The sequence below is a fragment of the Tiliqua scincoides genome, chromosome 3 (assembly GCF_035046505.1).
Source record: "Tiliqua scincoides isolate rTilSci1 chromosome 3, rTilSci1.hap2, whole genome shotgun sequence".
Lineage (NCBI taxonomy): Eukaryota > Metazoa > Chordata > Lepidosauria > Squamata > Scincidae > Tiliqua > Tiliqua scincoides.
Window position 1 is genome coordinate 184,213,083 of NC_089823.1, and position 22,713 is coordinate 184,235,795.

The window sequence follows — 22,713 nt, forward strand, 5'->3', positions numbered from 1 at the left end:
TAACAGCCCAATATGCATGCACTGAGAGCCAATTTTGTGCAAGTGGTCCCCTGTTCACTACCTGAATTTGGAATAGCTATCACAGCTGTGCAGGCACTTTGGCTATATCCCTGCATTCACATGGATCTCCCATTTTCCTTGGGACAGATCTCTTGAATCTACTGCTTCGGCTCAATGGCTTATGTGATCCAGCCATAGTAGAAGCCTTTGCTGCCTTTTTCTGTGAAAGGCATATATGTGTCTGGGTGGGAGATGAATTTTTCTTACTGCTTTGAAGGCTGGAATTCCCGGGCTGTTCAGCAGCCAAACTAGACCCTGCCGAAGATTTCCTAAACTTTTGAGGGAAACCTGTCTGGAAATGTTTCCTGATAACTTTTTCTCTCTTCAGAGCCTGGTTATTATGAGGATGGCTCTTTTGGGATCCGGATAGAAAATGTTGTCATTGTCGTTCCTGCCAAAACTAAGGTGAGTGGATCTCAAAGGTGCCCCAAAACAGCAATGCTGAGACTTTGAGGGCCAGCTTAAACCCTCTTTAGAAGCAAAGTCCCATGTGCTCTTGTATTCATAAGGGCTTCCTAGTTAGCATGCTTGGCTTAGTCCCACCCTTGCTAGTGAGGAGGTGATGAAGCCACACTCCCTTCTTTCCCTCTGTTCAGCATTGGTTAGCAGCTACAAATGCTGAACTCATGGAAAGATCTTCCCCTTAATTTCCATTTTGGATATTCCAGAACAGCAGTCATGGGGAGGATCTCTCCCCACTGCTTCAGACAAATTCTGTCTGAAATGAGGAATGTGCCTCATTCCTGTACCTATAGGTACACTGTGCCACCACCAAGAGAGGTGAGAGGGGCGGCGGCCAGGAAGAGGGCCTTCTCGGTGGTGGCCCCCGAACTTTGGAATACCCTCCCCTTAGAATTGAGAATTGCTCCCTCTTTGCTAACATTTCGGCGTGGACTGAAGACCTTTTTATTTCAAAAAGCTTTTAATTGTTGACAGGCTGGCTGGCTTTCTTGCTTTTTATATGAGGATCAACGGGGTTTGTTGTTTAGATTTTTAATTATTGCTAAATTGTTTTAATTATTGTTTTTAATGTTGTATTTTTAATTGCTGTAAGCCGCCTTGTGTGCCCTTTGGGCATAAAGGCGGGATATAAATTAATAAAATAATAATAATAATAATAATAATGTGAGGGGTAGAGCCAATCATGCTTGCAGGTGCATGCTTCCAGGAATGCATGAAGGTTCTCTTCTGATCAGGGATATTAGGTTGGAGTTCTGGGGTTTCAGCTTCCAGTGTATTTTTTTTTCTGTCCTTTTTTTTTCTTTCTTAAAAAGTAAAGGTTCCAGTTGGGATTAGGCTTGTGGGATGGGAAAGCATTTATTTATTTATTTATTTATTTATTTATTTATTTATTTATTTATTTATTTATATCAAACCCCTGCTAATTGGGTAAGAGGCACTTTTTCAAGTGGGTGCTCCTCTTTTTAGCAGGGGGAGAGTAACTGGCCTACCTCACCCTAGCAGTGTCTGTTCTAGTGGCTTTCTGCTGGTGTTCTTTTTGCATCTTTTTAGATTGTGAACCCTTTTGGGACAAGGAGCCATTAGTTATTTGATTTTTCTCTGTAAACCGCTTTGTGAACTTTTAGTTGAAAAGCGGTATATAAATACTGTTAATAATAATAATAATAATAATAATAATATCCTGCCTTTCCAATTCAGAAAGGAGCACTCAAGGCGGCTTTCACTTCATGCAGACTCTCTGACTTAAACCTCTCACCCCCACTTTAAGGCTGCTATTGTCCACAGAGACAAAAATTATATAGGTACAGTTCTTGTGTCTCTTAAGTTTCTCCCTTGGCAATTGATAGCACCTTCAGGGGGACCATTTGGATTGGGGCATGGCACCAGGGGGAGAAGAAGTTAACTGCCTCCAGCACCACAGCCCTGATCCAAAGCAAACATGGTCCTTGTTGCTGAAAGGCTCATACACGTCGTGAATTGCCAGCACGAAGGTTGTAGTGCTGAATGGTTTTATAATTGGTACCTAAACAGAGTTCCCCATAGCACAAACCGCCTAACTGGACTCGTAATGTGGAGGAATTTATTGTACCCAGGCACGGAGGAGGTGAGGAACTAGTGTTTCTCTTCCTTAAAGCTCTAATTGGGCAACTGGGCTTCACTGCTTCAGATTGTTTTGGAATATGCTGCTCTGCCTTGAAGAGAGGCCTGAGCCTTTGTCTGTAGAATGTAGGCTGACTCTTTCCTTCCTCCATTGCCAAGTCTGCTGCTGCTGTTTCTCCTGCCAAGTGAATGGTGCCATTCAAGCATTCCTGCTGGAGGGCCTTTTGTAAAGTTTCCTGCTCCTCCATGTGGTCTTTTCCCTCCTGTCTCAGGATATGGCTGTTGCCTCCTGCCTCTGAGGCAAAACATGACTTTGGAAAGTATCCTGCATCTTCACATTGGCTGACTTGGTTGCTAACAAAAGAAAGTTTTATGCACTAACTGGATGGAAACTGCTTGAAACACACACTTGTGTTTGGTGCAGTCTGGCTTAGATACCGCGGCATCCAAAAAGCTTCCTCCTCCTCTTCCTACCTACCCACTTTGGTTTATTCTGCACAAAAGTCTGGTAGGGAAGGCAATTCTTTGTATGGTTTTCTGCCCCAGCAAGAGTTCTCCTTCCTGGTGGCTTGTCTGCTAAAGGGAAGTACTGTAGTAAGCACAGATGTCATGGCCTACTCTGGGAAGTTGTATGTGGAGTCTGTAGAGAGAGGTGTTTCTTGCATCTTCCTCCAGTGACCAATATACTTTTTGTTGTCAGTACAATTTCAGCAACAGAGGAAGCCTCACTTTTGAACCCTTGACCCTGGTCCCAATCCAGACCAAAATGATAAATGTTCATTTGCTGACTCCAAAAGAGGTAAGAGAGATATAAACTCCATCTTATTTACTAGGGTTGGTACCATGAAGGTTTTCAATATCCCAGAAACGCTTTTCTTTTGTTTCCCTTTTCTTGAGTTGCCAGACAGAATGATAAGACCCATTTCAGCACTTAGTTACAGCCAAATCCATCATACTTGTGCATTTTTATCAAACTTGGCAAGAAGGTTGTGTGAATGGTGCAATTAATTTACTGAGTGGAGTGTGAAGTGAGAGACCGTTCTGATTTACAGACCTTTCAGGAATTATAGTTGCTTGGAATTCTGAAGATTTTATCACAGAGGCTATTGTATAGTGATAAATACATACGTTCCAGGCATCTCATGCAAGCAGTGAAAAGCAGGACCGCTCATATTTCACCATTCAGTGGGAGTCCTGAAATAGTTTTCTACTGAGAGCACATATTCAGTAATCAAACAATGCTTATTTTTTGGCCCCCCTCAGACCTTACCTGTGATGAAAAGTCCACATGGTGGTAGTGGTGGGGGGAGAGTACATTGGCAAGTTCCAGCCCTGAACCAATGCATACTCAGGGGCACAATGCACACAAACACTGGCACATAGTGTTTGTCTTCATAAACAAAGAGAATCTCTTTGTGCTCTGGAATCTGGATGCCCACTAACTAACAGGAAAGAGGTCACCTCAATTCCATGCTAGGGATAATTAGAAAAGGGATTGATTACAAAACTTATAACATTATAATGCCCTTATACAAATCTTGGGTGTGGCCACATCTGGAATATTGCTTATAGTTCTGGTCACCATAGCTCAAAAACAATATTTGCATCTCAAATTTATTATCACAAGATAGGATGATGATGATGGTCACTACCTTAGGTGGCATTAAATGGAATTAAATTCATGAAGCATAAATCTTTCACTGACTACCAACCATGATGGCTATATTCCATTTCCAGAACAAGAGGCAGTGTGCCTCTGAATATCATTTGCAGAGGAGAAATGGTGGAAGAAGGGTGTTGCCTTCACCTTCTGCATGAGGGCTACTTAGAAACCACTGTGGGAAACAGAATGTTGGACTAGATGGGCCTTTGGCTTGATCCAGCAGGGCTCTTGTAATGTTCTTCAGGACTATCATATCCAGCTGCTTTTAAGGTCCCTCCATGGTCAACATACAAGATGGGTTGCCATTTATTTGCGCTGAGCTTTTTAGAAGGCCAATGCAGGGTGTCAAATATGCCCCTTCCAAGTGACTCTTTGTTGGCTGGTGATCAAGGTAGACATTTCCTTTCCTTTTTCTCCCTTCCTCTAGTGTGACTGGGTGAACAACTACCACAAAAAATGCAGAGAGGTGGTTGGTGCAGAACTTGAACGACAAGGACGACATGAAGCTCTTCAATGGCTCATTCGGGAAACTGAGCCAATCTCCAAAATGCACTAACGGCAGTGGGTGGGTGGTTTTATTTTTATTTTTTTTTTAATAATTCCTTTTTGAAATTGCAAGTATAGGACTGATTCAACTTTCTGATACTCTCTTCAGTGCTGCCATGCCGGGGTGGGGGTGATAGGGAAGGTATATGTTTTCATAATGAACAGAAATTATTGGGGAGAGTGCTGGTTTTGTGGAAGGATTGCTTCCCTCATGATTCTCTCTCATTTTCCCTTAATAATGAACAAACATAAAACCACAACCATGAAATCCCTATCTTCATGGAGAGGGTGGATCAGAGAGGTGGGTAGAGGATGTAACAGTGCAAGTTCACCATGAAAACTTTGACCAGATCAAGTTATAGTTGTTTATGTGAATTTCCTCAGGACGCAGTCCTAACCAACTTTCCAGCACCCAGGTAAGGGCTATGCAATTCCGAGATAAAGGAACAAACATTGCTTTACCTTGAGGAGGCCTCTGTGACTGCCCTCCATCTGCAGGATGCAGCACATGACCCACTGGCACAGCTATGCCAGTGCTGGAAAGTTGGTTAGGATTGCGCCCTAAGTCATGTAAGTGGCCAAGCAACTGAGGCATGTTCTCAGCCCTCTCAGGCAATCTGTAAAATCCTGCCAAGTAGTAAGGAGAACATTGCCACACTTCTTCAAGCAAAGATGTGTGGTTCAGTAATCATCTGCATAGCTCTAGGGGCCCAATCCTACCTAACTTTCCAATGCCAATGCGGCTGCAATGCAGCCCTGATGTAAGGGAGCAAACATTCCCTTACCTTGGGGAGGCCTCCAATGACTGTTCCCCATTGCAGGATGCAGCACATGCCCCATTGGCATGGCTGCATCAGCGCTGGAAAGTTGGATAGGATTAGGCCCTAGGTTTTCTGAGAAGCAGTCTTTACCAGGGCCATATAATGCAAGGCTTCAATGGCTAGCTTTGCTGCATTCCAGACTTTAGCTGAAATCCAGGTAAGGGTGAGTTCACACACGCACACGTATATCACTCAGCGGCTGTACTGAGATATCACAGATATTGTTGCCTCTTCACAACAGATATCATGATCAAGCACCACAGACATGAACTTCCATACACTCTCCTATCAATCAACTCAGTTTGCCCCAGACCCAATTATTTTCAAAGGACAAAGTTCACAAAGTCTGCATGAACCAGTGCAATGTGGGTATTAATACCCATATTGTCAAAAGTATACACAGATATCAAGTGTCTTTCTTAACCCTCTGGTCCTTGTGGAGGGTGTGGGCTTCTGGAAGGATGCATTAAGTAATTTTTAATACCCATGTTGGAAAATGCAGTGTGTAAATGGCCTTTTAATGTTTGAGTGCATTTTTTGCACATTTAGAACTGTGTTTCTGCTGACTGTATCGGCCCGCAGTCAAGAGCTCCAAGTGCCAATAAACATCATACTACTTTCTTTGTGTGTTCAACTCCATGAACCTGTGATGAGAGAAAAAGAAAAAAAAAGTATTCTTGCAATAGGAGTGGGTGATTTAGCCAAATTTTCTTAATTTTCATGCATTCTTGCTCCTAAATAAAAATTGTCTGATGCATGAGACGATGGTTCAATTTGAACCTGGATTGTTTTAATTAGCATTGGAATAAACCAGTTCCTTGAATTTTTATTTAATGGGAAACTGTGATTTAGTAGAAAATGAAAGCTGTCATTCATGAGCATGGAGGAGGAGTGTGGAAGAGGATTATATGATTCAAACTGATGTTTGGGGGAAGGGCTGACTCTTATGGCTCACCCATATGCATAAATGATTCTGTTTTTCATATATCTAGCTACTTAATTCCCACGCAAAGGCCTGCATGCTTTTGCCTTTCAGGGACAGTTTCCTCAAGATCAGAGATCTCTGTGTGTGCTGACTGCTGCTACCCTCATGGGGGCACAACACACTCTCAGTTTTGTGGCGACAACAAAGAGCTCAGTACAGACACCCGTTTCCTTGCCCTGCTTTTTATCTATTTGTTCTACTATGCTGCATGCATGACTTGCCTCTCTTCAATGTCATCCTCACAAGAACTCTGTGAAGTGGGTTAGGTTAGAGATTGCAGCTGTTTCAAGGTTATAAGGTCAGTGACTTGAGTAGAGATTGGAATTCCTTATCTTACATGAACCACTTCACCATACTGGCTTTTAATAATCTGGTGTGAGTGCGAGATGAAGGTGCTTTATACTCTACTACTAGTCTATGTTCAGGCATGACTAACTATCTGGTCATTTTTGTGAAGGAACATGTTAGCATTGGAAAGAGTATGATTTTGTGCAACTAAAAAAATACAGACAGGGCTGGATGAAGGTAATCAAAATTATCAAGCCCTTGATAATTTTAGTAACTTGTCAGTGTGCCACAAGAAGGAAAAGGTTGAAAATCACTGCCCTAGATGGATGAAAACTATGGATGCTGCTATATTCTGCCTTCCCAGACAGCTTAATATTCAGCAGCAAGGATTTTATCCCCATCTGAGGGAGGCCGGGGCAGGGAGTTGGGGAGGGTAGTAGGAGGGTGGAATGGGGGTGTTTCAGAGTGGGGGAGGATGGGCCTATGAGCAGAATGAGCTGGGGGGGCTGGGGGGCTTAGCCGGGGGCTTAGCTGGGGGGCTAAGTTGCCTGAGCAACTTAGGCTGTATCCTAACCCCCCTCTTGAGCAGCCTGGCATTACACCAGGCTGCTTGGATCTGTGCCAGCAATTTCACTGTGCCTGCATGAGAATGGAAGAATGAAGCCATGCTCCTAAAACAGATCTTTCCATTCAAACACAGCACAAGGGAAATGTTGCTCCAGTGATTCAGGCTGCAAGCCTACACATACTTATCTGGGATTAAGTCCCCTTGAACAGAGTGGGACTTACATCTGAGTAAACTTGCATAGGATTATGTTGATGGTGTCAATAATCAGTAATAGGGAAAAGGAAAAAAAACAAAAACTACTGTTGCCATTCAGAAGTTGACAGTGATTGACTCTTGTCTTGTTTCTGTTATTGGATGGACCTGTTGATAACCATGTTAGTTGACTTTTAAACAGGAAGGAATTATATGATTCTTCTTCTCTAAGACTAATGCCCACATGCCTGCATTACTTTACACTAAAATTAAACCTGCTTCTTTCCAAAGCATGAGGTTGTCTTGATTTGATCTGACTGGGGTTGGAATCTAAGAGCAAAGATAATGCTATGCAGGGCTCAGAAGTTCTGTGGTTGGAGAGGTCATCATGAGCTTGAGACCAACCCTTAAAGGACAAGTGGTCTTAATATGAAGGTGTAGCATTCCCACGCACCTGGACAGTGATAAAAAGAAACTTGTACAGAATTCTTGTGGGAAAAAATATACAGTGAATCACCTCTGCCTCTGCGTGGGGGGTGGGTGGGTGAGAAAAGGGGGGTTGTAAGGATGTGACTTTCTACACCTATTGGGGATGTATCCCCCATGGCTAAAAAAAATGCAAAGCAGTCATAAATGAGGGTAGGAGACAGCCAGAATGAGGAAGCAAACATGTGGAGCTCCACCAGAAACTGGAAGAAGGATGTCAGCTAATGGAGTGGACTATATCTGGGGCAAGACTAGAGGATGAGTTTGCCTTCAAGCAAAGAAGGACTCAAATATTACCTAAGGTCATTCCAAGAACATTACCCAAATTCCTACCCCACCTTTTGAGCAGTTAAGGAGCAGAGCTGGAGGATATGTGATATACATTTCTAGTGGAATAAACGCCCATACTTGACTTTGGAACTAGGTTGATGTCTACTTTCCCCTCCACAGAAGAAAAAACCCATAGAACAGGTGTAATCAAGGTGTAATCAGAGACACAAAGCCTTCTGATACTGGAGTCACTGATGCCGGAATGGAGTCCAAGTTTGTCCCCACCTCAGTGTGTCTCTGACTGCAAGCACACACCTTTACCTTTTTCCAAGGATAGGAGTGATTCAGTACTGCAAATGAAGCACTGTGACCCCAGTATTTGGGTGGGGGTCAGACTTTGCTACCAACTCAGGGCCCAATCCTATCCAATTTTCCAGTGCTGGTGCTGCTGTGCCAATGAGGTATGCACTGCTTCTTGTGATGGGGAGGCATTAACTTGAGGAAGCCTCTGTGATGGGAACATTTGTTCCCTTACCTCAGGGCTGTATTGCAGTTGCACTGGCGCTAGAAAGTTGGATAGGATTGGGCCCTCAGATAGCAGTCCTAAACCAACTGAGGTAAGGCCAATGCAGCTCCGAGGTAGAGGAACAAACATTCCTTTACCTTGAGGAGGCCTCCATGACTGCCACCCAACTGCAGGATGCAGCCCATGCTCCATTGGCCCAGCTATGTCAGTGCTGGAAAGTTGGTTAGGGTTTGGGTCTCAGTGGTTATTTATTTAGAACCATTCATATGTATGGCTCTTTACACAGATTGAGCAGACAGGACCCTGCCTTGGGGGGTTACAGTCTAATCAGGCACAAGGGAAAAAACCAAGGAAGGAAATGGAGATGGGTAAGCAGGGGAAGAACATGTGATTGTTTCCATGATGCATACTTAAGCATAGTTACAGGTCTAAGTTGCTATACAGTTAATGTTAAGCATCTCTCAATCACAATAACCAAATATGACTGCTGCTAAAGATCCAAACTACAAAGGAAAGGTAGAATGAACAGCCTCAGCCTATGAATACACTTGTACTTTGGCTTAGTCATGGCAGGCAAAGAAGATAATCTAACACCTCAAATTGCAGAAACTTTCCTTCATGTCTCAGAAATCAATGGGAGATCAATTAGCTTCAATGGGAGAAAGAAGATTTTTTTTTTCAAAAATAGAAGCATATTTAAAAAAAAAAGACTTTGGGGGTCTAACAGAGGTTTGCAATAAGACAGAAACATAATAACACCTTTCAGGATCTGAAAAGAACTGTGCTGGCATTTTAATTAATTTGCCTCTTTAATGGTTGTGTACTGGCTTGTACTAGCTTGGAAGAATTTTAATACAACAATTAAAATGAGGCCCTATCCCTGCACTCTTTTGCCTCCTTTGGGGATTCCTGGAGGCACTGAAAGCGGCGCTAGCTGAACAATGCACTTTGCAATTCTTCTCTCATTAAAAGTTTTCCAATTTTTGGTTGTTGCAGCTGATGCATACTGATGTCATAGACAAAAAAAGTTAATTAAAGAAAAGCTCTTTTTACCAATTTAATCATATAGTCTTTTCCACTAAAAGAAGGAAACTAAAAGAAACTAGTACCATGGAACAAATATTGTCCTCCCAATTTACTGTTGCGGGGGTTGAGTGTGTCGCACACAATCTTGGCTTGGTAGGAATTCTCATTCTGCATGCGTGAGAATGCATCTGTGTGAGCCCATGCAAGAACCCTCTAGAACTGCACTTCCCAATTTTTTAGCACACACTTGTCACCAGCTAACTCACCGTCATTCCTGCGACTCATTGCCAGCAGCTGCTCTCATTGCTGCCCGAGCTCAGCTGTCTTTGGCCCACTCAGGGCCTTGTTCCATTGACTTTTTGTGGCTTGTCAGCAAGAGTAGCAGCTAGCACAGAGTCCCAGGAGTGACGGTGAGCTGGCCGGAATAACAGTGTGTGCTATATGGGTCGCAATATAGATTGTTGTTTAAAAAATTGAGTCACCTCATGTCGGCTGGAGCAATGAAAACACAATGTGACAAGGCCCAGAGCAGGCCGAAGACAGCCAAGATCGCGTGGTGATAAAAGTGGCAGCCGGTGGTGAATCCCAGGAGTGACAGCATGGGCCTCATATATCACCAAGTGGTTCCAGTTGGAAATGCTGCAAACTTTTTGCGAGCCACCAAAAAGTCATGACCCACAGTTTGGGAACCACTGCTCTAGAACTTTCTAGAAGGGCCAAATTACACATGGTATTTGAAGTGTTATTAGCCCTGATAGCCTTTGTTTTTCTTTAGGCAATAACAGCTGAATGGGGCTCCCAATCCAGCGGCTATTGACTAAAGAAAAATGAAGCCCATCAGGAGAGAGTCAGAACCATTCTGAATGGCAATTTTGATTTTAATCCTCTCTTAGGCTAAAGCACTGCCTTAGCTTGGGAGAGCTGAATAAATAATCCTTTCCACATTTGGAAAGACATGCATTTGCTCAGTACATAAAGGTATCTGAATGGCTTTGAAGCAGTCATCTAGTCGACCTGCGAGTGTTTTCCTGCTATTCAGAATCTACCCAGGCATTTGGGCTAAGTGCAAAGTTGCATAAAGTATCCTCTCTTCTTGCATCTTATTAATATTTAGGATCTCCTATCAATGATTCATTTCTCCAGGGTGTGTTTTCCTCATCTCAGTGCCATCGACTTAACTTGCATAACTTCCCTGGGCACTGAGCTAAGAACTTCACTTCTTGTGTCTGCCAAGTTTTAATTTCGAGAGCACTTCTGCAAAGACACAGCATGGTGACAGGGGATGGAACGTCCACTTTCAGGGAAAGAAAGGCTGAGAAAGCTCCTATGAAAGAAATGTAGACTCACAGAATGGAAGGAAAATCAACAGCTAAGGACTAAGACCTTCTGGAGGAGGAGATGGCACACTAAATGCCGCCAGCCCCCCCTCCCATTGCACGATATCTTGCTTGTAAACCCCCTTTACCTACTCTCTAAACCCACTACTAAATTCTGTAGTTTGTATTTATTATGTAAATAAAAGCAAGTTTGCAAACACAAGCTACTTTGCACTTTGATTCTGCAAGTCTGTGGGTGGGGCCAAAGAGTTAGGTACCTAGGCTCTGTCTTATAAACTTCTAACCAACCTAAAGCTTGCCCTCTCTGGCTTTTGCAATTTCATCAGTCATAGCCTGTAACAGATTTGCAGTCTTGCGGTCCAGAAACTTGTTTTTTTCTTTTTAAGCAAAAACCAGCATTGTCAATAGGGTGCTGAATTCTGTGCTCTAGACCAAAATCCATGTTTGCATCTGTTCAAGAAATCACAGAATGCAGACTATCCTGCTTATTAACCCTGGTGTAAGAGAGCCCATCTCTGTGTTCACTTCTATATTAAACAGGGCTGCAACAGAAGGTATCTCTGATTAACTGAGCTGCGGATTATTAAAATGATTATGGATATTGGAACTTACCAGATTGATGGGTGGCAGGCACCATCTTAGAAGAGGCTTCCCTTCCCATCTTAGAAGAGGCAGGAGGTCTGGTCTAGAGGGTAGAGCCTCCATTTGCCTGAAGATTAACATCCACAAGGTCGCCAGTTCGAGGCCACCGGCACCGTGCGACCTTGAAGCAGCCGGCAAGCTGCAGCTGAGCTGTTCCATCTGCTTGGAGCGTGGGAGGATGGAGGCCAGAATGTTAAACCAGATCAGAGTGTAACATCTTGAATGTGGTGGTTCTTGAAAGAGAGAACCTTCTTTCAATTTGTAAAAATCCCTGCGTGGATTTAATAAGCCTGCCTGTGTAAACCGCCTTGAATAAAGTCTTGAATAAAGACCAAGAAAGGCGGTATATAAATACTGTATATTATATTATATTATTCCCTCCTCCTCTCTCAGTTAAAGGAATTGCCTCTTTTAAGATGGTACCTTCTGCACTACATGTGTGCATCATTGAAAATCAGACTTATTATTTTTTTCCAACAGTGTTATTTTGTTCATTTGCAAAACCTGCAGTTAATTGGTTGGTTAATCAGCTAAAATCCATACGGTTAATGTATGAATATTTCTTTAATCAGGTGTTAGCCCTAATAGAAAATCCTTCTCAGAAGACCTGCTCTGCCTGGGCCAAGCTCAGGCAGATTTTCTCATGCTGGTGCCCATACAACCAAACATGACTGTGTAAAGTGTATGTACAGTATATGGCAATAAACCACATTGGTTGCTACCTGTGATGATTTTCTTCCATTTTATTATGATTTTATTTCTTTTAGCAAAATGAAAATAAGTGTATATGTAATTAGGATGTGATGCTGGCCTACACTGCTCAAGCCAAACCTGCCTGCTTATGCCGACTTTGCCTTGAATTCTGGACTGTTGGAATCAATGGACAATGGACACTGTTCATTTTGAGACAAGAGGCTGGCTGCTCAAGACCCCTGATGCCTACTATTATTTTACAAGCCGTATATCCTGAGAAGGAATGTGTGTGGGTGTGGTCATGCTAGTCGGGTTTTGCTATTCTGCCTCTTATTAAACTTCATTAAAAGTGAAACATCTTTTCTCAATGCTAGAAAAAAATACAGTCACCATCCTCCATGCCTCAACCGGCACATATACAGTTGTCATGCCTCAACCGGCACATATACAGTGATGCCTCGCATAACGAATGCCTCGCGCAGCGAAAAACCCACAGAACGAAAGCGGTGTGCGAAGTTTGGTAACTCGCATAACAAATTTTTTTTTTTATTGTCCTGGTTTGTCTTAAGGGGGGGATCTTCATGTCCCTTTATGATCCCGTCCACCCTAGTAAGGGGCGGATCTTCATGTCCCTTTATGATCCCGTCCACCCTAGTAAGGGGCGGATCTTCATGTCACCTTATGATCCCGTCCACCCTAGTAAGGGGAGGATCTTCATGTCAGCTTGCTCCCAGGAAAGTGTGCACAGGATTACAGCCTTCAAACTCCACACTCAGCATCCCCCCATCGCTCATTCACCCTCTCACTGCCCCATTTCCTTCATGTTTCCCCCCATGATCACGGCAAAAGCAAGCAATTGAATGCAACTGCTGTGTCCTCCCCAGCTTAGAGCACAATCCTGTGCGTGTCTCCTCAGAAGTAAGTCCCATTGTGCTTACTCCCAGGAAAGTGTGCACAGGATTACAGCCTTCAAGCTCCCCACTCAGCATCCCCCCCTTTTGAAATCCTCTGTACAGTATGTATGCCTTTAAAGAGCACTTAATAAACACTTTGTAAACCAAATTGGACTTTGTTCTGACTTTTCTTGCCCATAGGAATGCATTAATTAAATTTCAATGCATTCCTATGGGAAAACGCGCTTCGCAAAACGAAAAACTCGCATAACGAAAGGACTCGCGGAACGGATTAATTTCGTTATGCGAGGCACCACTGTACATTCCTCCAGAGTCCACCAACTTTGTGTGTTTTTTGTTGATCTTGAACCGAGGCAGAGACAGCCCCCCACCAGTTTGTGTATCATTCTTGGTTCTCCGGCAGCACTGCACAGAACTCCGCACTGAGATTTGGGCAAGCTGCCTTAAGGAAGGTAGCTAGGATCACATTCTAAACTTTCTCTTTGCAACTTCTTTTTGCAATCACCCAGGAAAGGGACCAAGAATAGAGACCTCTTGGTCCATAAAACCTCCCCCCTCCAGTCATCCCCTTTCCTTTTTTATTGGTGCACTTCGTACAAATGCATACATGCTCACAACACAAGCCAGCCACACGCACATAATTGTTAGGGTTGATGGATGCTTCTTACTGTATTTCTCTTGAATCATTGGTGATTTTAGATACCTGTTCTTTCACAATAAATCTTTGATCTGTTTGGCTGGAGGAGATGAGGGGCTGGGTGAATGGGCGGGTGGGCAGATCAGGTCTGCAAAAAGGGTGGGTTTGGTGGCACCAGCAGCAGCAGCTGGCAAATCCTAATCCCCTTTCTGGGCTCAATTTACCTCCATGGGTCAACATGGACTTGTGCCAATGATATTGCTGGTATTGGTCCAAGTTGACCCACTGGGCTAGCAGGGGCTTACCCTGGGGAAGAGAACAAATGTTCTGTTACCCTGACGAGGCCTCCCGAGGCCAAAACTCACCCATGGGATCCAAGTAGTCGCCTTATTGGTGTTGCTGCCTTCCTGAACAGGGAGTTAGGCAGAAATAGGTTGTGAGTGTTGCAGGTTTTCTGCAATGAAGTATGTATTAATGAGAGCTCATTAAAATGTGTATACATTTTTTGAGACACCCTGTAGTAACAAGTCAAACCTACTTCAGTGAAATATGGTTAGGAGGACGATGTGTATGATTTCCAACTTCTTCTGCTTGCAAGAGCAGAGGGTTTATCTCTGAGCTAGGGTTGCCACTCTGACTGAAGCTTTCTCTGGAAATTCTCTTTCCAGCATGATGTAATGTTGGAAATTCCTGAAATTTCCGGGAAATTTCCTGTTGGAAATGCCCTGTTAAAATCCTCAGGTTTGCTTTCAGTGGTCACTTGAAGATGGATGCTGATTCCTGGAGACTCCAGACCAAGCTTGATGGTTTGGCAATGGCAACTGTGAGCAAGCTCTGTTTTCCACTATGGGCAAGAAGTACCATACGCAGTCCTGCAACCATTGTAGACATGACCAAATTGGCCCTTCCATGAAAGGGAAGGAGAGCTGACATCTCTGGGCTCTGGTTTGTAAATGCCTCTCCCCTGTTGACAAGGACATGTGTTCCATACAGCCTGAGTGCTGTTGAAAGCAGCTGTGTAGGCATTCAGGCGCAATTGGCAAAGTAACAACAGACAGGAGAGCTTTTAAAGTATCACTTTCACTATTCTGTATTGCTGTCAGTAAGAATTCACTTAGGGCCCAATCCTATCCAACTTTCCAGCATTGGTGCAGCTGCAATACAGCCCTGAGGAAATGGAACAAATGTTCCCATACCTTGAGGAGGCCTCTGTGACTGCCTCCCTACCACAGGATGCAGTGCATGCCCCATGGGCACAGCTGCACCAGCAATGGAAAATTGGGTAGGATTGAGCCCTCAGATCTCAAAGATCTAATAAGTGCCTTCCCCTCTGCATTTCTCTTAGGAAATACATTTTCTGGTGGATTTTTGTTTTCCACAATTTTAAACAACTCCTTCAGGTAGCATGGGAACCTTATCACCCTTGAAGGGGAGCTGTTCTGGAGCTGCCCCTGAAAATTTATCCCTTGATAGTTTATTTTTTTATTGTTGAACAGCCATGGTACTGTATTTGCGAAGGAAGGAAGGAAGGAAGGAAGGAAAGAAATAAACAATGCCATTTGATCAGGGAAATTGAGAACAGATGCTCCAAGTATTGTCTTGGTTGTATCCTAAGATTTCCTTTCTCCTGCAGAAGGAACTTCCTTCCATGGAAGGCGTCAACATGACACAGAAAGAAAGTTTTGCTTCTGTAGATATATGCAGCTCAATGTGTCATGCTCTATCAAGAACTACAAATCCTATAGTTTCTGAGTACCTGTTAGTATTTTCTGTATATAGATTGAAGGCACTAACAGCCCAATCCTAAGCTGCCCAGTGCCCAGAAACTCCCAGAGGAGTGGTGGCACTGAAATGGCTACCGCTGTATCCTTTGGGTGCCATGACAGCCACTGCAGTTTCCTTGGGGGAAGGGGACATTCATCCTTTTCCCCTGGGTAAGGGCACAGGCCCCTCAACGGGTATCCTCCAGTCTGTGCCAGCTCTTTTGCCAGCGCAAACTGGAGGGGCTCCTGACATGGAGCATAGGATCCAGTGGAGCAGGGCTCTTCCAATCCCACCCCACTCTTGCCCTGGTTTCTCCCCCTGCTCCACCCTCACCTCGCCCTGTTCCACCCACTCCCCACCTCCCCCCCGTTCCAAAACCACTCACTGCCAGCTAGCGCTGTTGGAGTGCCAGCTCATTCTCCATGGGGTGCTGAAGCTCAGCACTAACTGGTGCTGGCCCAGTGCTGGTGGCCCCTCCTTTCTGAGTTCCATGGTTGTGCCTTACAACATGTTTGCAACACCCAGCTCTGGCGCTGGAGCTCAGGGCCGGTGCTAAGGGAGCTCAGGATAGGGGCCTAAGATGGCAGCAGGAGGGAGGGAGGGAGGGAGGAAGGGACAGAGGAAGGGAAACAGGAGAAGTGTAGCTGCAGAAGGGAGGGACAAGTACCATGCTAGTTAAGAACACTAAGATCCCAGGAATAGTGAGAACCAGTGGGCGGGCGGAGGGTGTGTGAATACGTGGTTGGGTGTCCATGTTATAAGTTTGTGTTGGACCCACATAAATTATTCTGGGGTTACTAGTTTTTGATCCCAGAAATTGCTAATGTGGCTGCAATGTGAGCAGACCAAATTCTTCAGGTAAGGGCTGTTTAGAGGAGTTCACACCCAGAGGAGTAGAACATCACATTCCAGTGGGAACATGGAATCACAAATGGAAATCTGGGAACCAATCTGACTTCAGCGTATGTCAGCTGCCTGAGGCCCTCGAACAAAACACAAGTCAGAACTTTCTAAAATTCCAGGAACAAAGTTGTCAACTGTAAATCTAATGGCTCATAAGAGACACCGATGTCTCAGTCCCCAAAGCGGGGCATGGATGCTGTTAAAAGCAAGGCAGAAGGCTGACGCAGTTTTAATGTCAACGAAGTGTATCAAGTAGCAGTCTCATTTTTATTTTTAATGTTCCTGTTCTTTTTCTCTCCCCAGAGGAAAAAAAGAGAAAAAAACTAAATGGGCCCTAAGTACACGCAAATCAAGAAGGCAGCATGGAGGCCTTTACCAGTATCTTTTATTGATATATTGACTGACTTGCAAGACCTCATAGACAATTTAAAAAAGGGGGAAAGGATTTCTCACATATTGTTTATGAATTGGGAGAAAGCATGTGAGAGATAATTTAAGGATAGAAGTGAAGATGTACAGCAGTAGTTTATAGAAAACAAACAAGCAAGAAAGGCTGCAAATTAAGAAAGAAGCCTGGAAGACGATGCTTCGTTAAGGGCCAGCCTGTTCATGAGGCTACCTGAGGTGGTCACTTCATGTGCCAGATTGACAGAGACTTCCACCTATGTCTGCTTGCCATCTCCACTGCTCCTTCCCCGCTCCTTGTATTCAAAAAGGAGGATCATAATATGGAATAGGAAGTGCAGAGGGGAATAAGACAGGCACTAGCCCACTACTTCCTGTTTGTCTTCATTCCACACTTTCTGTTCAAATTGAGAGAATACACGGAGGATGAGTGACTGAGGCAGCACTAGGCACATGGAGGGGCTAAAGGGAGGGACTATTTGGCTTGCTTTGACACGCACCGAATGTTTTGGGGTGGCCTCACTAATAGCATCGAAATTACATAGTACATTCTTTTTTTGCCCTGGACATTGATATGAATGCATCATATCTAGTATTATAGGTATTGGATATAAGTAACTGCCACATACTGCAAGGGAGATCCATGTGAACAACTGATGTGAATGTACATTAACATCTTAATCCAGGCCCATTGAATTTGATAGGTGCTTCTATGGGATATGCATCAATATCTGAGGTCATTAGTTGCAGGCAGTTGGGACCTGTAGCTTTAGGGCTGATCAGCAAGATCTATCACACTGCTTCAACTGAATCAGGCATCATCTTCTAGGACACTCAAGAGATATACTGCATCCAGAAATGCATTCTGAAGACATCTGAAAACCACTTGATTTCCATACTTTTAAATAGGATACTCATGTCCCAGAAAACACATCAAGATGTGCCTGTGGTCTTGTGGAAGGTACAGGGACCATAAGCTGACATAGGCCCTGGGATAGGACCGAGAGCTTTAACTCTAGATACTGTTGTTTTATAGTTTATGGTATGAGGGTATTGTACTGCAACTTCCCATTTCAGTTTGAAAACCAGACCTCTGTCTTTGTACAACATTCATGGCTTTCTTTTATTAATTTTGGTATTTTGGCCATGTTGCTTTTGTGCATTATCATGATTAGATATTTAAATGTAGTTTAATTTTCACAGGCAAGTGCTCCTATACTTCTATATCAGTGTCAGTGAAATCATACAATCAAGTTGTACTCTTTCCATCAAAAAATTAGAAAAATGATGCAAAGTCTCTTTTTGACAATACAACAAGCTCTTCACTTTGGGACCTCTTATGAGCTTCAGCCCCTGGAAGGTTGCGGGCCAGAGATGCAGGGCAGTGAACCTCTGACAATACTGTTTGCATCCACTGTCATAGTCATGTCCATCTAAAACATCAGACTAATAATTGAAGGACAATTCCACGGTTATTTTTCTAACATAACCAGAAAAAGGCTCATCTACACCTGACCAGCAAAGCAGTTTAGAAGTAGCTTTCAGGCATGTCTTCATTCTTCTTTTGAGCCACAAGGGGTCCTTCTTCTACCAGCTACTGCATTTGCTTTTTGTGTCCCAGTCAGTATTCTATGGGATTCTTTTAATAGTGGCATCTGTGAACTGTACTTGATGATATGAGGGCTGCATCCTCTTTATTTCAGTGTATACTCCGCCCTCTCTCTTAGGCTCAGGGTGACTTGTACTTCCAAAAGGTGCCAGAGAACTCTTGCATTTTCACGGTTGTTCCTATTTCTTATGAATAGGCCCTGGGATAGGACCTTTGTGTTCTCCTGCGCATAGAATGAAAATAAAATATGATACTATCAGTCTTCCACATGTGCATTAATCTGAAGGAATTTTTTGTTTGTTTGCTGTTTCCCAAAACAGGAGCCGTTTGTGTGTTCTGTGAACCAAATAAGAAGTCATGATTGCAGTTATTATTATAATGTTGGGTTCAGCTTAGATTTATGCTCTTCTTACCAGGGATCTGAGATTAGGAACCCATGGCCTTGACTGTCTTGGTAGAAGATGAACAGGACAGCTGCTACAAATCCTCAGCAATCACAGTGTGCATGTTAGTTATTTGATTTTTGGGATTTGTTCCATGCTTTGATGTTTGGAGTAATGAGCTTTATTTTTATTTATGTTTCACATTTTTATACCGCCCTTCCTCCAAGGAGTTCAGGGCGGTGTACATGGTTCCTTCTCTCTCCACAACAACCCTGTGAGGTAGGTGAGGCTGTGAGATAGTGACTGGCCCAAAGTCACCCAGGAAGCTTCATGACTGAGCATGGATTTGAACCTGGTTCTTCCAGGTTTAAGTCTAACTCCCGAAACACTACATCAGCCTGGTTCTCCTGATTTCAGAGAATGTGCAGTCTAGAAATCCTAATGATCATGGTTTTGCACTCTCCATTTCTCCAGGCTGTGAGAGTTCCAGAACAGATTTACATAAGGAGGGTCCTGTTGGATCAGGTCCATCTTGTTCAGTATTCTGGTTCCCATTGTGGCCAACCTGCTACCTCTGGGAAACCTAAAGTGGACATGTGGGCAAATAGCCTTTCCCCATGTATTGCTCCTCAGAGTGAATTTCTTTTTGAATAAGAGATACCAGATACTCACTGTTTTGCAATATTGTTATGTGATTGCACCCCACTTTCCTGAACAGAGTGAAAAGTCCTAAGGGTGTAGCACTAGTTGGGCCCTGGATTCCCTTGGAGGATATATTATTGGAAACTTAGAGCACACACCTTTACTTGTCTACTCGAAAGTAAGTCCCATTGTAGTCAATGGCGCTTGCTCCCAGGTAAGTGTTGATAGGATTGCAGCCTTACAGAGTCTTTGTTCAATTTGCTTGATTTACAAATACACAGTTTTGAGAATTTGGATGGAGTCAAATAGCATTCTCCTGCAAGCAACTACAGATTATTTCCCCAGCTTTGGGATCCAAAAGGCCTTGTTTGTTGACTGGGTCTTTCCATTAGCTTCTATTCCAGCTTCTTTCTGTCTTCCCAGAATATGCTAGCATTTGTGTCATATTGAAAACCCTTGATTTCCCCCAAATTTTTTTTCAACTCTTTTGGACCTTTCTGGTGATGCCTCCCTTGAGTAATGTGGGATGTTTCAGCATCCTAAAGACTGCTGAGTCAGCCATTTGCAAATTGTCACTATCCTTTTTTTGGGGGGGGGGGCATCTTTTCTTTTCCAAGTGTATCTTTCTCTTGACCAGTATCTCGCTCACAGGATCCTGATGCCCATCTGATGGCCAAGCATGGGAAATTCCAAGACCCACAGCAACCAATCCCTTAGGGAAAGGAAGATTCATGCCCACCGTAAAACTCAAGAAACACAGAACTCCTGTGAATAATTGCCCTGGTCCAGTGTTGGAGCATTGTATGCTCAGGGTGGGTAGAACCTGTTCCCTTGGCTGCCTAGGAGATGCTGGACCGGCAGCTTAGAGCAACATTAGAGCTGATTTTTGCAACAGGCTTCATTTGTTTTCAGTTTGCTTTGCAATCTCCTTGCCATCAAAACTCTGCTCCCCTTTTCATTTTGCTAAAAAATGTATTTTTTTCCTTATCACCTGCAATTATATCCCCTGTGGTTCCAAAGCCTTGTAACTTAATAATTTAATTTCATGTTCATATAATAAATGTCTTCTATGTTTATTGTTTTTATCAGCCAGGTATCGGTTCGAGGGGGTGTGTGTGAATTGCTATGCTTCTTCAGACTGCCCAGTTTTGCTGCTCTTTTCTGTCAGGTCTTTTAAGGGAAATCCCCAGGATTTGGGGATTCCCTGATCACCAGGAAGAAGTGGCTGTCCTGGGCGTTTTCCTGCCTGGTGTGCAGGCACTCCTGGTGTGCTGCTGCCCCTTTCCTCTCCTCCTATAAAGGAGGAAAGAAGAGGGGGTGGCCCAGTCCAGTGCTGAATCGTGGCTGGAGAGGCAGCAACTTGGTGCCTCTCCGGCTACAATTCTGGTTTGCCTCCTCCATCAGGAAGAGGGTTTTTAAAATACAAAAACAAAAGAAGCAGGTGGAGCTGCTGGCTTATTTCTCTTTAAGAAAAAAAATTCAATATGCCAGTATGCTGATAAATGGGCAGCGGGGGGCGGGCACGCTGGCGGTGCCACCCCCGGACGGGTAGCACCTGGGGCATTTGCACCCATTGCCTCCCCCAGGTATACCACTGCCTAGGATGGGTTTTTCCAAGGTGGTCTCTCTATCCAAGCTCCCTAACCTTAGATGGCTGCACCTACTCCCTACAGTTTCTCCCTTGTTACCCCTGAAAGGGGGAAATATGGGACTAAATGCTAGATGCTACCCGCTAGGTAGGAGCAGCTTGAGTAGATAGGTTGCCTGAATTGGGGCAGATGTGCTGCCTTTGCTAATTTGAACCCTCTCATCCAAAACAAAGGAAAACAAAAAAGACTTGCTTGCACATTAGCATGCATTTCCAACCCCCACAAGCACTGTTGCTGTCTCCTCCTTTGGAAAGCAGCCTCTTGCTCTATTTAAATTCATTCACCCTCTTTTGTCAGTCTTGGTCAACTGGCTAAGTGTTGCCTCAGGGCCTGGTTCTGGTGCCATACTCATTCACAACATCCCAATCTCCCAACAGTATGCTGATTTGCAACTGAGAGTGTCCTGTAGAAGGGCAGAAGCAAGCAGGTCACATTAATACCTGAGCAATACCAAGCCCTACCTCCCAATTTCCAAAGCTATATTTGTCTGCCCAGAAACATCTGGGAAACCATTCAGCCAGTTAAGCATTTTCCTTTCTTAAAGTATCTTGAACCACATTTTGCCTTCGGACTGAGTAAGCCGGTTTCACAGCCCACTCCCACACGAAAGAGACCCTCCAAAAGGTCCAGGTCATCTGCTGTGCTGCATGGCCTTTCATTACTATTGGCTTGTTGGTTGTTGTCCAATCCATGTAAAAGGGAAAAGGAGGCTTTGAAATGGCTCATAGCAGTGTTTCTCAAACTGTGAGTTGGGACCCACTAGGTGGGTCGCGAGCCAATTCCAGGTGGGTCCCCATTCATGTCAATATTTTATTTTTATTTTTAACAATGATAGTACATGGAACTTACTGGGGAAGTGTAGGTAGGATTGCAGCCTAACATTGTCAAAAATTTTCCTGCTTGATGATGTCACTTCTGGTCATGACATTGCTTCTGGTAGGTCCCAAAAGATTCTCATTTTAAAAAGTGGGTGCTTAAAGTTTGAGAACCACTGGCTCATAGAAATATGTTGGTCTGATCCTATTGCTGGACCTCTTCCGAGAGAAGGTAAGGACATATATAACAACTGGAGATAGTTCAGGAGGAAGGGAGAGGTAGGAGCCTAGCAGGATTTTTGTGTGGAGTTCAACTTAGTCCTACTTTTGATAGATCTTATCAAGTTAATTGTTCGCTGATGTTTCTGTAACAAATCTTTTGCTAAATGAGGTTCCTGTGGAAGTGTTTTAATCAAAGATAGCACTGGGGAAAAAAAGAACAGCCACTATAATTACTCTTTTCTGTCTCTCTTTTCAAAAAACTCAAGCATACACACACAAACCAAGGAGCAAAGATAAAATTCACCATTCATTCCATCACTTTGCTTTCAACTCCGTGCTTGCCCCCACAGTGCAATTGCAGCCAAATATATTTCAAAATCTGCTCGCTGGCTCAGCAGGGGGGTGTATTCAAACATTCCCACCAGCTGTGGGACAGGCTGCTTCATTTCAAAGGAAATGGTTGCTTCTATTTTTCTGTGCATTGGTGACTCCCTCCCATTCCTATCCCTCTGTTACGGTTCTCCCTGCATGTGCAAGCAACCTCTCTTGCTCTTTCTAAAACAACCCTCTGGATTGCTCCCTGCAGTGGGGACTTGTGAGGATTTA

The 22,713-nt window shown here is 43.9% G+C and overlaps 1 protein-coding gene across 3 annotated transcripts in view; it reads left to right on the forward strand.

The window, feature by feature from the left end:
- Nucleotides 1–5,772, forward strand: part of XPNPEP1 (X-prolyl aminopeptidase 1) — a 48,178-nt gene extending 42,406 nt beyond the window's left edge. For all 3 annotated transcript variants that reach the window (XM_066619558.1, XM_066619559.1, XM_066619560.1), the window contains 3 exons: nucleotides 389–465; nucleotides 2,822–2,920; nucleotides 4,212–5,772. In XM_066619558.1, coding sequence (XP_066475655.1) covers nucleotides 389–465; nucleotides 2,822–2,920; nucleotides 4,212–4,340 — 305 coding nt within the window. In that variant the 3' untranslated portion in view covers nucleotides 4,341–5,772. The remainder of the gene's footprint in view (nucleotides 1–388; nucleotides 466–2,821; nucleotides 2,921–4,211) is intronic.
- The last annotated feature ends 16,941 nt before the right edge of the window (nucleotides 5,773–22,713 follow it).